General features: G+C 40.5%; 1 protein-coding gene across 5 annotated transcripts in view; it reads right to left on the bottom strand.

The window, feature by feature from the left end:
• The window catches only part of mgat3b (beta-1,4-mannosyl-glycoprotein 4-beta-N-acetylglucosaminyltransferase b), a 72,438-nt gene extending 63,281 nt beyond the window's left edge, over nucleotides 1–9,157 (bottom strand). For 2 of the 5 annotated variants that reach the window (XM_044186815.1, XM_044186824.1), the window contains exons 1-2: nucleotides 9,005–9,130; nucleotides 4,923–5,851 (exon numbers count right to left, since the gene is read on the bottom strand). Coding sequence is in view for 1 of the 5 variants with exons in the window: in XM_044186805.1 (XP_044042740.1) it covers nucleotides 9,005–9,030 (26 nt within the window). In the remaining 4 variants the exon portion in view is untranslated. Of the gene's footprint in view, nucleotides 1–4,922; nucleotides 5,852–9,004 lie in introns of all 5 variants that reach the window. The other 3 variants (XM_044186834.1, XM_044186844.1, XM_044186805.1) reach the window with 2 other exon arrangements.
• Nucleotides 9,158–17,191: the final 8,034 nt, after the last annotated feature.

The following is a 17,191-nucleotide window of genomic DNA, read 5'->3' as shown; positions in this document are numbered from 1 at the left end:
ATTGTCAGACTCTGCACAGTGAAGCTCAAACCTCCAAGTGAATTAACAATAAGCACAACACATTTTTGAGTGAAAGGGGACAAAATCCTTGTTTTGTTTTCTTTGTGTTTTCTGAGCTTCCTTAATTTTATAAGAGGAATTTACATTGGCTATGCAAAACTGTCTTTGCTGCTCTATGCTGTCCTTCACTGGTGTTCACACACTGCAGGATATCAGATGTCTGCATCCATCTGCTTATAACAACAAGGCTGGTTGGTAGCCATTTCCTGCAGACTTACATTCTCACTTTTTACAAAATACAATACGTTTGACTTGGAAAAAGACTGAAGCCTCCATTTGGATTTTAAACAGTACTGTTTTCACCTGCCTAAACCAAAGTAAAAGGAATAAACTCTGAGGTCTATGACTTAACTGTTTCAAATATTCTTGATCTGACTGTAGTCTTTCAGTTTGAAATCAGTGTGCTATGATTCTAAGAAGTTTGTTGTTAGGGTGACTCACAGCTAACATCTGATTTCCTAGGAAAAAAAACATCTTTTAGAGGGAAAGCCTGCAAAACAGGATGCTGTTGAAGAGGAAGAGGCTGCTGATCTCTGTGTACCAAGATCACCTCTGGCAATGTTAAGTGACAGCTTTTCTGTGTGCCAGCAAAGCCATTTGTTTCGGCCTTTCAACTTAAGTCACAGGCAGTGAAAAGAGGGAGCAACATAATGAAATTACTGTGTGAGAGGAAGCAAAGAAGAAAGAATGGAGGAGTTGTGATACTGTGGTGATTAAAACAAAGGTCTAATGCTACATATGACAGTTTGTTAATGAGACAAGAGGTATGGCATGGAGAAATATATTAACCATTTTACCAGTAATCATCTCTTTTTGCCACATGAATTATTATTATCGTTAGATGCGTTGACAATTTAGTCAGTGCATAAGGTATCTGCCAACTCGATGTGCTTGAAAAGGTGAGACAGAGAGATAAACTGTAACCACTGCTACCAAGATATCAATTTCCCCTGCACATGTCCAAAATACATAAATATTTTAGTTAAATAATATCAAGGTTTTGAAACAGCTTCCATATTGCAGGCATTATGATCATGCCTGATGATGAAAATTGGGGAAAGACAGAAACACTGCAGGGCCAGAAGCTAAGTTAGTTTTCTGTGGCCACAAAGCAGGCCAGACAGATGCAGCTTGACAGATTATTTGTCATCTAACTGCCTTAAAGGAATAGTTTAAAATTAATTAATTAAAAAAGGTATGGTTGTTCGCTTTCTTGCCGAGAGTTATATGAGATTGATATATCAGTACACAAAAACTGTGTACAAGTGTAAAAACGACAATTTACCATTTTACGGAGGGTGACCAGACTATTTCTTGGCTGAGAGTCCAGGAAGTTACTAGTCCCGGACAGGAAATAGTCCGGCACATAACCCCCCGTTTAATGGTGAATTGTCATTTTTACACTTTGGTTTTTGTACAGATTAAACAAAAGAAATATAACATGTTAATTGGTGAGCTTTAGAGGTGCTGGCAGGTGGAATGTGTTACCTTTGGACGGACCCAGGCTAGTAGACATGAGTGTGGTATCGAACTTTTGGCAAGAAAGCGAATAAGCTTGTTTCCCAAAATGTCCAACTATTCCTTTAAATGCCATATATATAATGTGTAATGAAGAAACTTATATGGAGCTATATGTTATGATTTTCTTTCATGGTCAGTGTTCATACTACTTTTCTGATATAACCAGTTTATATTATACTTGCCATCTCTTCTTGTTTTTGTCTCCTTTATCCACTATCTTTATTCTCATATGCTTTTGTAATTCAGATATATTTATATATCACGCCAATAAAGCAAACTGAAACTGCTTTCTCGTTTCTCTCCTCTCTCCTTCTGACGCTTTCAGCAGGTATTTCTGCCTCCGGAGCTGCAGAGACTGGATCTGTTCGACCTGCTCGACAACTGCTACTACAGTTGCTGTGATTGGCTCTGTTACTATTATTGTCATTATTATTCCTATGACTGTCATTCCTATTATTATTATTATTAACTTATTCATATTAATATTACCACTACCATTACATTATTACTATTTTAAAATTCTAGGTGGTATTTGCATTGTTCTTCCCTTCCCCCCTTCTTTCTCTCTCTTTCTCAACCTCTCTGTCAGAACCTCTTTCTCTCTCTCTCTCTGCTCGAGGTTTCTGCCTCTTAAAAGGAAGTTTTGTCTTGCCACGGTCACCAAGGTGGTGGGATTTGTTGGGTCTCTGTAATAATATTATAAAGAGTACGGTCTAGAACTGCTCTATAGAAAAAGTGCAATGAGATAACTTCTGTTATGAATTGGCGCTATAAAAATAAATTGAATTGAAAGTGAAAGTGAAATTGAGAGAGAGAGAGAGAGAGAGAGAGAGAGAGAGAGAGGAGGAGTGTGTTTTTAATCAAACCTGGCAAAAGAAGTGAGCTTCAGCTGTGGGGCTCAGGTGGACCTCTGGAGTCCACACATTGTTTCAGACACATGACTGGATAACATCCTTCCCTCCAGCCCACTCAGTCTCTCTATTCTATTTTCCTTTTTTATCTTCAGTCCTTCTATACATCCATTCATTATCCATTTTTACATGTCACTCCTTTTCACTCCCCATTCTCACCTCAGCGGCTACACTTCAACTCTGATGCACAAAACATACATAATCAGGTATGACATCTGTGTTCAGTCCCCCGCTGTTGCATCCAAACCCCCAAAGATCCCTTAGAAATATTTTCTATTTCTTACTCTCCTCCTCCTCTTCCCTCAACCCCACACCTTCCCCACACACACACACTGTCTCTCAGCATCAGCATCACTGTGAAGTGAAAAGGCCAGCATCCCCATGAGATGTGGTCTTTGTTGATGTTGTTGTTTTGAAACGTGGGGATCTGGGTTGTTGGTCGGGGCATTGTCGACCATTTGAAGCCACAGTGAGATAACCACAGAGAGCCAGAGCAGTATTGGTAGCTGCAGGCCTTTGCCTCTGCTTATGCTGCAGCAAACACAGTGAAGTATGTACTTCCTGCTTTCCACAAGCTCAAATGATTTCCTGGGCTGCTCTCTTTACTGCCTGGCAGGTACAGATAAAGGACCAATTTGTTGTCCAAACAAGTAAAAAAATAATAATCACGCTGCCATTTCATCAAAAAGCTGCTTCTGGGTTCAACTGGACCAAATGAAGAGTGCTATGTCTTCTATACAAAACAGACATAGACTGATCTTCCTTGGAGCAACCTTAGACTCTCCAATAATTACCTCTACCCGACATGCATCTTTAAAAACCTGGATTCATCCCGGGGGAACCCACTGAGCATGCTCATCAGCGATGCCCTGTTTCACACATTCACACCTGGGAGCTGCCAGGTACAGCTAGAGTCTGCTACTGTTGCACCACTGAGCCGCTCTAATAGAGTTATTGCTGATTAATTGCCTTGCTCAAGGGCAACATGTCAAGGGAAAGGGGGTCATGTTTACACTCCACAGCCAGATTTTTCCAGTGTTTCTCCAGTCACAATCTCATCTGCTTCTCTATAACCTCCAGGCTAGCACCACCCCCTCATTCATTTAAACCAAATTTGCACTTAACTGCCTATTAGGGATCAGCTTACTCAAGCCCTCATATACTCAAACCCATGTGGGACCCTGGATCAATACCTGACCCCTAAGCAGCGGCCAGGGAGCTGGGTACGCTCTCAAGGGAAATTAGAAATGGATTCAGCAGCCGGTGGCATTGGGTTTTGGTTTTGGTTTGACTAGATGGGAGATGAAAATGGTTTTTGTCAGCGAGGCTTGCAGTCGCTGCATACTGAAGACAACCGCCCGGGGCAGGGTGCTTCAGACACGGTGAGGTGACGTGTAGCAGGGCTTTCCTCTGGGCTGTAAGATGTAGCAGTGACAAGGCTGAACGCTGCCATCAGTCCAGGTGTTTGGGATGTGTGACGGCATGAAATGAAGAAATAGCCTGTAGAGCATGGCTACATTAGTGGACACTGAAAGTACCTTATAATACCATGGATTCATCCAATGATGAGCAGCCAAAATGGGAATCAAACCCCACATCCTGGCAGCATTAGTGCAATATCAATCAAAACTTAAAATCTAAATAGTTTTGAATTATGAGCTTGGCCTAAGATCCTAAAATCCTGTACTGTCCTGGTCATGGTTGAATTATGAGACAATGGGCCCCTGGGCACAGATAGGTAAAAACAACAACAAAAAACTCTCTTTGTGGTAATTTTGTATGTTTCTTTGAGGTCATTTTGCATCTCTTTGGAGAGGTGTTGTGTTTCTGTGGTCGTTTTGTGTCTTTCTACAGTAATTTTTCATCTCTTTTTATAGTCACTGTGGTCGTTTTGTCTCTTTGTAGTTGTTTTGTGTTTCTCTGTGATCATTTTGAGTCTCTTTCTGGTTGTTTGGCGCCTGGTTGTAGTCGTTTAGTGTCTCTTTGTGCTCATTTTGTGTCTCTTTCATTTTGCCCCCCTGACCCCCTTGCGCACCTGGGCCTGTACCCAGCAGGCCCGTTCAGTAATCCATGGTCCTAGTATACTCAATTTTCAAACTAAATCTCACACACCCAGGACCCCAAAAGCATAACAGAATAGAATCATATGAGATGGCATAAGATATAGGCTACTCTATCTCCAGTCTGACCAGTAGCAAAAGGCCGTCTGTTCATTTCCACCCATGTACTGCCTAATTTCGTGAGAAGCAACTTCATCAGCCTCATGCAAGCACAAATACACCCCTTGCACTACATTGCAGTCTTATACTGTACGTGCAATGGCAGGGGTCTTCACGTCACAAGCCTTCCTGCCTCTCCACCCCCCTGCCCAACCTCCATAGCCTGGAATTAATTTTTTTTTAAAAAAAAAAGCATTGCATCTCCTCTTACCCATCTGTGCCTGTGTCGGATGTCTTTCAGAGGTTCATGGTGGATAAGAGCCCTGCTGATCTGAGTCTAGTCTGGTAGTTTTACTGCAGAAGCCGCTATGCCATCGCATGGGTGATGCTGGAGTCTCTGTGATAACTGGGGGCCGGAGTCCTCTGTGTGCTTCAGCCGGGTTACTCTACAGTCATCTCGCAATGTTTACCCCCCTCCTCCGGCTTTATCCACCGGATCAGTTGCGCCGATGATCGTCCCAAGCAGGACTTACAGTGGATCCTGTCGGTCGTAGTGATGGCACAGCCTCCTCTCTTGCCTCTGATGTTTATTCGAAAGATCGAGCAGAGGTTTGTCCAGAAAAAGATTAAAATAAAGAGAGAAAACAGGAAACACCGAGCTGCTGGTGCGCAATGGGATGAGCCAAACGGTGCAGAAAAGGATGGAGATGGAAAGATGAGGAGGGACACGGGGTTGGCGGTGGGGGATGATCGCCGCTGTCTGCCGTCCTATTCGCCGTTTTCTGTCGTGTTTACGACCCGCTGCCGCCTCCTCCCTCCGTCTTTTCTATCTCTCTCGCCGTGATGCGTCTCCCTCCCTTCCGTCCTCCGTGCTGCGCTCTGCACCCGGTGTGACGCCTTTTCCGCTCGTAAGAAAATAAGATCCCCCACGCTCTCTTCTCTTTTACTTCTTTTTTATCATCTTCCCTCTCTCCCTCTCGACCAGGCAGGCTGCAAGAAGGAGGAGGAGGTGGAGACGAGTGTGTGTGTGGGGGGTCAAGTGAAAGAAAACGAAGGCAACGGAAGGAGGAGCCCCGCGAGAGAGCTCCTCCTCGTTTTGCTGCTTATCAGCGGAGGGTGGCGCCCATCACGTAGAAGGGCGATATGAAGGAGGAAATATGAGAGGGTGGGGGAGAGGGGACGAGGGGTGGTAGTGAACTTCTGCAGAGGATTAAGCAGAGAAGACTGCCATCATTATTTCTGCTACTTGTACTGTGATACTTTGAGAAGTCTCTTATAGCCTACCCTAAATTCATCCAACCACAGACAGCTGAAAAATATGACTAAAAGTCTGTGACCCCACCAGAGCCCCCGTGAGGTTGTATTGCACACTACATACCAGAAAAAAAAAGTTGCATGGATAAAATATGTAGAGACAACAGTGCTATTTGGAGACACACCACTGGTGGGTCAAAGAATGTGAAGTTTGGCCTGATGGTGGCGCCAGAAGAACCCCTAACTTAAAGGAATAATCAGACATTTTGGGAAAGACACATACTGTATTCACTTCCTTGCTGAGAGTTAGATGAGAAGATCAATCTCTCGTCTAATCAGTATGAAGCTGTCCAGTTAGCTTGGCTTAATTAGAAAGTTATATCTTGTTTGTTTATTTTGTACAAAAACAAAGGCTAAACCACCATTTGCCTTATTTACACTACAGTTTTTGTAAGGATACGAGATATAACGTGTTAATTGGTGAGCTCAGGGCTGGAAGGAGGGTTTTCCCATCTGTTCCCCCGTTTCCAGTCATTATGCTAAGCTAAGGTAGAAATCAGTCATAGATCTTCTCATCTAACTCTCTGCAAGTAAGCAAATACGTGTTTTTCCCAAAACGTCAAACTACTCCTTTAAATCAGAAGGGTTTATTTTGCATATCATATGGGATGGATGGTAGAGATTCCCATGTTTGCAACTTGCGATTCATGTCATGAGAGGGTTCAAAATACTGTGCATGGTCAATATAACAGTTTTCATTAAAGTTGGGTTTAAATACCTAGAAAGATACTCTTTGACTGACACAAGATTTTTGCCTTTTCAGGCACTATTAAGCATCTGCTATATCAGAGCTGTCACAAAAAAGATCTGAGTTGACATTAACATGAACTACTGGAAACCTTATATGGATCAGTTTTTTTGAGCAAACTGATTATCTGATGTGCATGTAAACATTCTATACTGGTTTCAGAAACCTGGATAAGGCCTTATCCCAATTTTAAGAAACCTGAACATGCTACATAATGCAAGAATAAACTGCATTACTAACTGCATTTACTGTAAATGGATATTTGTTAGGAAGTCCCTGTTTCTCACGGTGGTTAGTTTAACTTCTAATGGCTTATTTTGAAACTAAGCATCAGAGCTCAAAATAAGCTCTAAAACAAATTATTATATGATTATTATTTTCTGGCAACTATTGTACTAATCTCTTGTGACTTACTGTTTCAGGCTTAGTATCTGGTTACAGTTGGGTCACTTTTTCTCAGACTCAGCCCTGGAGGGAGTGATACAGTTCAGACTTACAATGGCATATGACCTACTTACTTTTTAACGAGTGTATGTGTTCGTGCAGTAAGTCTGTGAAGTTGTCAGCGCCTGAGCTTGTTAGTCATACAGTAAATACAGCAGGATGTTAGGCCTCCAGTAGTGTAACATCCCTCATAGCAGCCTGACATCTTCAACCTCACAACCTCCATTTGTTCTCCCGGTGAGAAGTCAGCAGGAGTTGGAGGGACGCTTATAAACCCACATATCAGACTGCCTTTTTATCAAATATTGATATCAGCCTGTCAGCACATCCAGTGTGACAGAGGTTTTTGTCCCTGACACCAGGGAGCTGTTTTATGAAGCAGAGTTATGAAGTTAGTGTGAGTAATACCTGGAGACCCATCAAATCTGCCCTTTTCAGTTTTTTCTCTGTATTTTTTCTGGGAATTTGAGGGTTTGTAGCAACCTGAAACCCTAACTGCTCAAAAAGCCCTAGTTCAAGGGAAAATTCTGCCAATTTTCAACATGGATCTCATTTTCCTAGATGTATAAATGTGCACTGCGCACACACACACACACACACACACACACACACACACACACACACACACAGACCTCCAAATACAGAATGTAAAAAATATTCAGCATAAGAGCCTTCTCAGATGACACTGGAGATATGAGAGTTATGGACGACTTTCATCTGAGTCCAGACAAACTGAACCGTTACTGTTGGCTACAGATTTCACCTCCACGACCACCAAGCTTCCCTCAGATAAAATTCCAGAGTGACAAGACAAAAATCTGGAGTTGGAGACAGACCAATTGAATTAACTCAAGGCAAGGATAGACAGACATGGAGGTGTGTGTCGAGAAAGGACACATTATCTACAGTTTAGTTCTCCGAGACAAAAGGCAAGGAAAGCCAATACGTGGCCATATAAATTAATTCAACCACAGTTGCACTCCTGACCAGTCACAGCTCCTGACCAAACAAATAGTCCTGCACGTAATACCCCAATAAAACCGCAACTTGTCCTTTTAACACTTTGGTTTTTGTACAGAATAAACAAACAACATATATGGTGCTAATTAGTGATGCTGGTACGTGGATTTCTTTAACTTTTGGACCTTTCTCCCTGTTTTCAGTCTTTGTGCTAGACAAAGCTAAGCTAACTGCTGACAGACTCAAGCTTCATATCTAACATGATATAGATCTTCTCATCTAACTCTCGGCAAGAAAGTTAAAAAGCGTATTTCCAAATGCCACAGTAAGTTTTAAGACATATTCTAAGGAATTCCGATTTATTGTTCTGATGACCAGAGCAGAGCAGACTTCATGGTATATTCATAGATCAGATATTATTGCTGATTTGCATTTATAACTTCCTGTTTTTGCAAGATGTAACTGTAGAGTATCAGAACACTCTATAGAAGTTGCTAAATGAATGAACAAAAAGAAAAAATATGAGCAGACTTGTATGACATATTCCTACTGTGTTTCTCTCCATCGCTGCCTTTAAAACAAGTCGCAGATCCCATGAAAGTTCCTAACACACAAGCTGTATATGAAATACTTTAACCTCAGCAGAAGTGTTTCTCTGTCTCACTCTCAGAGACAGAGCGTCAGACTTCATTACACTCACAGCTTGACAGAATAAAGATCACAGGATTTCTCCTTTACTACCAGAATAGTGGCAGACACTGTCACGCCTGCATCAGTTTACACATACACGCACACACACACACACACACACACACACAAAGCTCTCCTCCTCACCCACACAGATATTTCAGTTAGTGAGTATAAATGATTAAGTATGTTGCATTTACCTCTCACATTTTCTTCTAGCCATCATTTCCTCTGCAGTCCAACATGTAGTAACACAGCCAGAGTCACTAATCCAGTTCTGGGTAAACCACACCCTGTTGTGTCCTGCACTCCTGCTTCCAGGTGACACTAACAAGCTCTGCCAATAAGTTGAGAAGAATCAGGTGAATGTGGGCTGAAACCGACTCGTTGGTTACAAACTACAGTGGATGTTCTCATTGGTTGTTTTCACACCCTAAACACACCCACAGTAACTTTTTAACTCCTATCCAGTGAATAATAGTACAAAAGAGGTCAGATTATAATCAGTGACAGTAACTGTCTTCTTCCGTTTTCATGCTTTTTGTTTTAAAACATATCTGCTGACTCTGCAGAAAGAACAGGAACAGGAATGCATTTGGTGTCTTGCACAACATTTACTAATAACGAATAAGCCTGCTTCATGTTACAGTATGACTGGTTATTTTGGGCTCCCTGTTGCCAAAATTAAATGGAGTCAGAACCTGAAGGTACAGGTTGCTACTTAAAGATACTTTTGTAACTATGGTCTCTGAGCGATCTGGAAATCTAGCTCCACATTGCCATCTGATGGGCTAGTTTAAACATGCAGCAAAACAAGCCAGAGTGGCAGCAATTGGGTGCACAATAAGTAGGTTCTTTTGGTTTTAAACACAATTCCTCTTTGCTTAATTCTGACAAAAATATTGGAGTAAAAGAAAAACTGCTCATGAGGTTTTTTGGTCTCATTTGAGAGAAAAGCGTAAAGAAGATTTTTCAGTTACTGTGTAAAAACATGGTCATGGTTACAGGTTGTAACTGATGATAAAGGCAGAGGCAAATAAAAGTAATCTAAGTCTTTTAGTCCAGTCTTCCAATGTACAGTAGTGGAAAGTAAATAAGTACATTTGCATTAAGTATTGTGCTAAAGTATAATTTTGAGGTACTTGTACTTAACATCAGTTTTTCAAATACTGTACTTTTTACTCCACCACATTATTTGAGAGCAACAGTAATCAGTTACTTTAAAGATAAACATTTTACATATAAGATATTATGATGCATTGTTACAGATTTAAAGGGGGGTATGTGATCTTCGAGAAATCTCTTGCTACTACACAGCAAGTAATGTAACTAACATTAGCTAGGTTGTGGGTTAGCAAACTGTCGCTACAGATGCTGCTGCAAAACTAACATGCAGAGAGGACGAGAGCAAACCAGATCCAGACAACTAGAAAGAAAGCTGAATGTCCGTGGGCAAGTCATTTAACGTTACCTGACACACAAATCATGTCTGGAATGGCTGGAATAGTGTCGTGTGGCTCGATCCAAGCCACTTGTTGATTCCCATTTACAGAGCCAGAGCTGTGTGCATATACCAGATTTTTTTTCAGCGCACACATTAAACAGACAGCTAGTGGACCGTGAGGAGATATTCGCTGAATTTGTATTGGATTTGAATCGCATACCCCACCTTTAACTACCTAAAAGTATATAAAGTACTTAAAAGTTGCTTTAACCAGCTACGACAACACAACACGCAAAGTAAGAATAATTCCATAATATAACACTGACAGGAGCCATTCTGCTGCCTAATGAGTACTTTTACTTTTAGTACATTTTCCTGCTAATACTTCTGTATATCTACTTCAAAATGAATGCAGGACTTTTGTAGTGGAGTATGTTTACCTTGAGGTATTGCTACTTTTACTAAAGTAAGAGATCTGAATGCTTCTTCCACCACTGACTATCTGTCCTGTAACTGACTGGCCAGAACATGTCTTGAGTGACTAAACTCTCTTGAAAGTTGAACAAGCAACAGTTCAGTACAACTTCAGGATATATTTTGAAATTTAGGATTTACATTCTATCGTGAGCTTTGTTGGTTATTTTCACATTATCCATTTCATCCATTATCATTACAACCACATGTAACACATACATATAGACAACCACTCAAACTTAGAGGCAACAAATTTGGATTTGCCAATAAACATAATTGTTGTAGCTGTAGTCTACATTTATGAGGGTATTTCACTACCAATGCATCTTAAAGGAATTGTTTGACATTTTGGGCAATATGCTTATTTGCTTTCTTTTCGAGAGTTAGATTAGAAGATCGATACCACTCTGCACGCTAATTATGAAGGTACGGCGAGGGGACAGTAATCTTATCTTAGCATTAAAGAGTGGAAACAGGTAGAAACAGCGCGCCTGGCTCTGTCCAAAGATAACAAAATCCACCTATGAGCACCTCTAAAGCTCACAAGTTTATATCTTGTTTGTTTTGAAGTCACTGTGCCTGGCCGCTGGTTGACTAGTTCCGTAACCCCCTGTAAAATCACAACTTGTTTTTACGATACATAACATTTCAAATAATGAGCTTTAGAGGTGCATGTGGGCAGATTTTATTTTACTTTAGACAGAGTCATGTAAGCTGTTTTCTCCTGCATCCTGTCTTCATGCTAAGCTAAGCTAAGCTAACCTAACCGTATCCTGGCTGAAGCTTATTTATAATAACTATAATAATAATAATTTTATTTATATAGCACCTTTCAAAAACAAAGTTACAAAGTGCTTTTTTTTATTGCTTAAGAGTCAATAAGATCCTAAACATAAGATATAAAACAGGATAAAATAATTTAAATAGAAGAGATTTAAAAGAGGACACTGAGTTTGCCTTCCTGAGATCCTCAGGCATGGAGTTCCACATCTGAGGGGTCCAAACAGCAAAGGCTCGGTCACCTTTAGTGACAAGTCAAGATTTTGTAACCATTAGTAGGGCCCCGCCAGAGGATCTCAAGCAGCGATCAGGCTCAGAGGGAGTTAGCAGACCACAGATATAGGACAGGAGCCTGACCATTCAAGGCTTTAAAAACAAGCAATGAAATCTTGAAATCAATTCTAAAACTCACAGGTAACCAGTGAAGGGCAGCAAGGATTAGTGTGATGTGGTCACTTCTCTTAGTCCAAGTAAAAAAGCCTGGCAGCAGCGTTTTGTGTCAGCTGCAATCTTTGGATGTTTCACCTGCTGATACCAGAGTAAAGTGCATTGCAATAGTCAAGTCTGGAGGAGATAAAACTTTAGTCACCTGAGCATCAAAGCATGATTTGGAGTCATTCAACTGCAGGAAATTATTGGACATGTAATTCTTAATTTCAGTGAGGCAAGACATAATACAGTATGCATTGGTGGTACCAAGCTTTAAAGGGACATACAGTTGCATGTCATCTGCATAGCAATTAAAGACGATATTATGTTTACGCATGATTTGCCCCAGGGATAGCATGTAGGCCTGTATGGCAAATAAGAGGGGACCCCACAAAAGAGAGGAGCAAGAGAGGAGGTATTTCCAAGCACTGCAGAGAGGGACCAGTTTGACAGATAGGAGATCAACCAGTTCAGAGCCACATCACTGACGCCAACAAAGCTTTTCAGACGGTTGAACAGTTAAGACATTGTGGTCCACTGTGTCAAAGACCGAGCTGAGGTCAAGGAGAATCAAAACTGAATACAAGCCTGCATCAGCAGCAAGCAGTAAGTCATTTGTGACCTTGACAAGAGCAGTCTCAGTGCTGTGTAGAGAGCGGAAACCAGATTGAACATTTTCAAAAATTTGTTCTTCATAAAAGAAATCAGTTGAGTGGAGACAATTTTTTTCTAAAATCTTGGATAAAAAATGGCAGCTTAGAAATGCGTCTAAAATTACTTAAAATGATGGATTCATGTTTAAAATTGGAGGGGAAAATGCCTTTAATAATGGAGAGCATTTAATAATGGCTAAAATATCTGGACCAACCATTTGAAATACAGCATTTAAAAACCAAGTGGGAATGCAGTCAGAAGGGCAGATGGATGATTTTGAAAGTGCAACAGTATGTTCCAGGGTTAACAGAGAGATTTCACTGAAATGGGATAATGTTGAAGGTAGGCAGGAGTCAACATCGAGCTCTCTGAAGGCTGTGTTAATGTGCTGACGAATCTCCACTATTTTGTTATAAAAGTAATGAAGAAATTCTTCACATCTCTCTGGGGAGGATTCAACTGGCTGGGAGCAAATACAGAGTTTATGGTTTTAAACAGGATTCTGGGATTATGACACGATCGGTTAGCGATCAGTTCTGAAAAATAGGAGTGCTTCTTTGATTGCACGCTGATAAATGGACAACAGATCGACAGAGAAGCAAGGTAGATACTATGATTATCCTTCTTCCATTTCCACTCTGCCTTCCTGCATTTCTTAATTCAACCATGGCAGAGAAGAAGATATCGACTTTTTATATCTGACTGGCGCTACAGAATCTAAAATATTCGTGCAAGGGCTATTAAAAACACTGACAAGCTCCTCTACAGTGAGACTCCGGTACTAAAAAATATGTTTGTGCAGTAAAAGCTTGACATGAACGAGGAACAGAGAGTGAGTTTAGGGGGCTGGAGCGAATTGGTGTGGGGGATTTGGGGTCAGGATAGAGGAGTGGAACCTGTGGAACCCTATTAAAAGTTTGGGCAACCAACATAGATATTAAAATCACCAAGAATGAGAACACTGTCATATTGTAACATAATGACTGATAAAAGGTCTGAAAATTCCTGAATAAAACCAGAACGTTTAGGGGTCTGTAAATTAAAACTCATAAAATAGGCAATTTAACTTTAAAATAAAACTAACACTCTCAAAGGTAGAGAAACAGCCAAGCGAGACTGGAGAACTAAAATCATTTCTGTGTATTACTGCAAAGCCACCCCCTTGGCCTGTCAGTCATGGCTGGTGGAAAAATAAATATTCTGGGGGTGATGACTCAATGAGATGGGCACATTCATCAGGATTAATCCAGGACTCTGGGATGATAAAAAGTCAATATTGTTGGTCATGATAAAATCCTGGCAGATGAAAGATTTATTTGCAAGGGATCTTAAGTAAACGTAAAGATATTATATGATTCCACAGTAGGGATAGAAGAAGTGGTTTTGACTGAGATGAGATTGTTTCTGCGTGGACTGAGTAGATTTCGGTCTTGCACGCTGCCTTTCAATAATCCTAACAGGAATGAATGAATTAGTGAGGGAGACAAAATCCACACCAGCAGGACCCACACTGTCTGGAACAGGGCTGTGAAGTACAGAGTCAGGATGCTAGACAGGGTCTTGCTGGGGAAACCAGAAATTAAGGCTGAAAGCAATGAAGTTAATAACATTTGAAATACATTTTTCTGTTACTATTAGGATGCAACCCACCGTATATAAAAAGGCCCCACTTGGTCCAGAAGGAATGACAATTACAAATAAAACCAAGTCCAGCAGCAGTTGTAAAATTTTGCATCCATAGGTGCAGACCAAAAAGATGGCTAAACCGTTCAAAGCTCTTGGTCATAGTGGGAGTGTGACCGGACAGGACATACATCGTCCCCAGGCTTTAGTCATTAGTGCCAGCATGCACTATGACAGTGTGGATGGAGGGATGAATGTCAAGGAGATCCGGAATTAGTTCAGTTTAGTTAAAATCAGCTATTTAACAGACAGATATTAAGAAGAGACTGGAATCCCATAAATGTCTTTGGATAAAAGCATCTGCCAAAGGAATAAATGTAAATGTAACTCTTGACACTTAATTTGGTCCCTGCTTTCTTACAGACTAAATCTGAACTGGAGTCAATTGGCAGACAAATCAATCTTTTCAAATCTCAAAAAACCCATCTATTTTTGACTTGTGCAGTTTTGTAATAGCCATGGAGCCTGTACTATGTGAAATGTGAAACATGTATAACATTTTTCTTTGTCACTTTGCATAATGTTTGGCTGTTTCAGACTGAGGTTTTGATATTTATGTTAAAAAAAAGTGTTAAATGTCTCATCCCTGGAACAGAACCTGGGATTGTCAACACCCAGGGCCACACCGCTTACATCGAGCTCGCTCTGAGACCACCCATCACAACAACACATGTACACAGTATGTTTCTAGAATACACTATACTCTAGCAAGGTACTACTGTATATCTCCCAGTATGCAGCAGATTAATATCATACAGCATGATGATCAAACATACACAGAGAATACAGAATGATAGATTCTTCACTTCTTCTTTCGATCACAGCCAAAGGACTTACATTTTATGTGTGTGTGTATAGACTTCCTTAAGGACTGGGCAAACAGAGAGACTACTGAGTGCAGTGATGGTGGCTGTTCAGTTCAACCTCTCATCATTCACCTGACTTTTCATTTCCCTTCATTTTCTACAAGGAGCAATGAAATAAAAAAAGTTAACTGAACCCACCTTTCAAGAATTAGGTCATGGCCTAAGCAGGAGGAAAACACCAATTATCCCTAAAATGAGAAATTAGTAACATGCCCTGTGTCTGCCTTGATACTAAACACGTCTGTTACAGTACAGCTCCAACTGGTGATTGGTGGGTTTAATGTGAAATCATTTTTCTCCTATTTATTACTTTTTATGTGATTCTAATCACTTCCCTGATTAAGCCAATTAGGGTTTCATAACAGTGTGAACTTAATTTAGGGAATGAGATTAACTCCTGACTTCCAAGAGGAGGGAGCTATGGAAATAATGTTGTGGATGGTGACTGGTTCCTACTTTCTAATTGTAATATATATATATATATATATATATATACACACACACACACACACACACACACACACACAGACACATACATACATATGTGTGTGTACATCCCCCCTCCATGTCTAACTGCTGGAAATATTGTTCCTTGAATCTGTGAGGAGTCATAAAGGAGAGATGTCTCTGGTATGTGTCAGCCTGCCTTTCATGGTAGAGGAGACAAAGATACAGATTTCTTCACAAGAGTTATCTTAATACACCAGAGTGCCATGCAGTCACAGCTTGTATATTTTTACGTCTGTCATTGGTAGCATGTGAAATGTGTTTTCTCAACTGGAAAATATCCTTTTTCCTTCCTTAAAGTAATTTTGGAAGACAGAAAATTACAGTTTGGGAGAAAATTAAGTTTCATCAGAAAATATACCTGTGCAACGAACACCAACAACTGATATCAAATAGTGGAAGATTAACAGAGGGTGTTTTTTGGATTATTTCAAAGGTGATTCTGAAATCTTGGTGACACATGGGATAGAAAAACCAAAGAGTGATGACTCTGTGTGACTTTGATGGATGGCTCCATTTGCTCCAACAATCACTCAGCTCTTGCTTGCAGACCCTCCCTACTCTTACCCATCACATGATGGTCAATTATATTTTTACTTCACTGCGTTGTGAACACAGTCTGCTGGCGCTCAAGTCTCTGTGCTCCCCATACATCAATGTCATGCTGCTGAGGTCAGAGAGGTTCTCTTCCATTCCTTATGTTGAAAGAGCAGACCACGCTTCATAATCAAAAACTCAAACATTGTAGCTATGGTACACTTAGCTCTCTGGTTCAGAGCAGCCACCTCTCCCACATCTCATACTCTTCTCATGCTGTAGCTTGTCTTGCATTATGCAGCCACTAAATCACATCATTGTTGATCCCTGAAAACCTCCAAGTTCAGATTTGTGGTTGTTAGGATCAGGACTGTCAGATTTAGATTCATGTCAAGTGAGAGTCATGCCATCTCATGTAGCTGGATTTTTAGAATTTTTTTCTTGCCATCGAAATTTAGCGCAGTCAAAAATATATGTTCAGCATGATCATTCATGGAAGTTATACTTCTTACACAAGGTCCCAATACTCACCACTTTAACATCAAATACAACATTTTTTTAAAGGTCTCTTCAACGACTTTTAGTGTGAATCCTTTACATTTTTATTTACCATATTTGAGGCTATTTATGTTGCAGTTGTCATTCAGTGCATTTGTATTCTTTAAGTGCTTCTTTATGTACTGGTATCCGTTTCCAGCAATAGAAAATTAGTAATTATAAGAGTAGGTGGGACGGTGACTAAAAAAACGGTATTAGCATATTTTTTTTAAAGAACAAAGGTTTAGCTTGTGGCTCATTTTTCTTCAGAGAAAACCACTAATGCTTAATCATCCTCTAAATAAAACCTAATGTGCTTCCAATTTGTTTCAAAATGTAGCTGTACAGAGGAATTCCTCTTTTTCCGACTGATTACTGGCAAGGTGCTTTGCTGCCCCCCTCCACAAGCACAAATACCTGTGTCATTTAGAATGAAACTAGGGTATGTATTATTGCGTCTGGGTGTTGTCATACCC

This window comes from Siniperca chuatsi, linkage group LG3 (genome assembly GCF_020085105.1).
Source record: "Siniperca chuatsi isolate FFG_IHB_CAS linkage group LG3, ASM2008510v1, whole genome shotgun sequence".
NCBI classification, from domain to species: domain Eukaryota; kingdom Metazoa; phylum Chordata; class Actinopteri; order Centrarchiformes; family Sinipercidae; genus Siniperca; species Siniperca chuatsi.
This window is presented reverse-complemented; position numbering and strand designations above follow the sequence as displayed.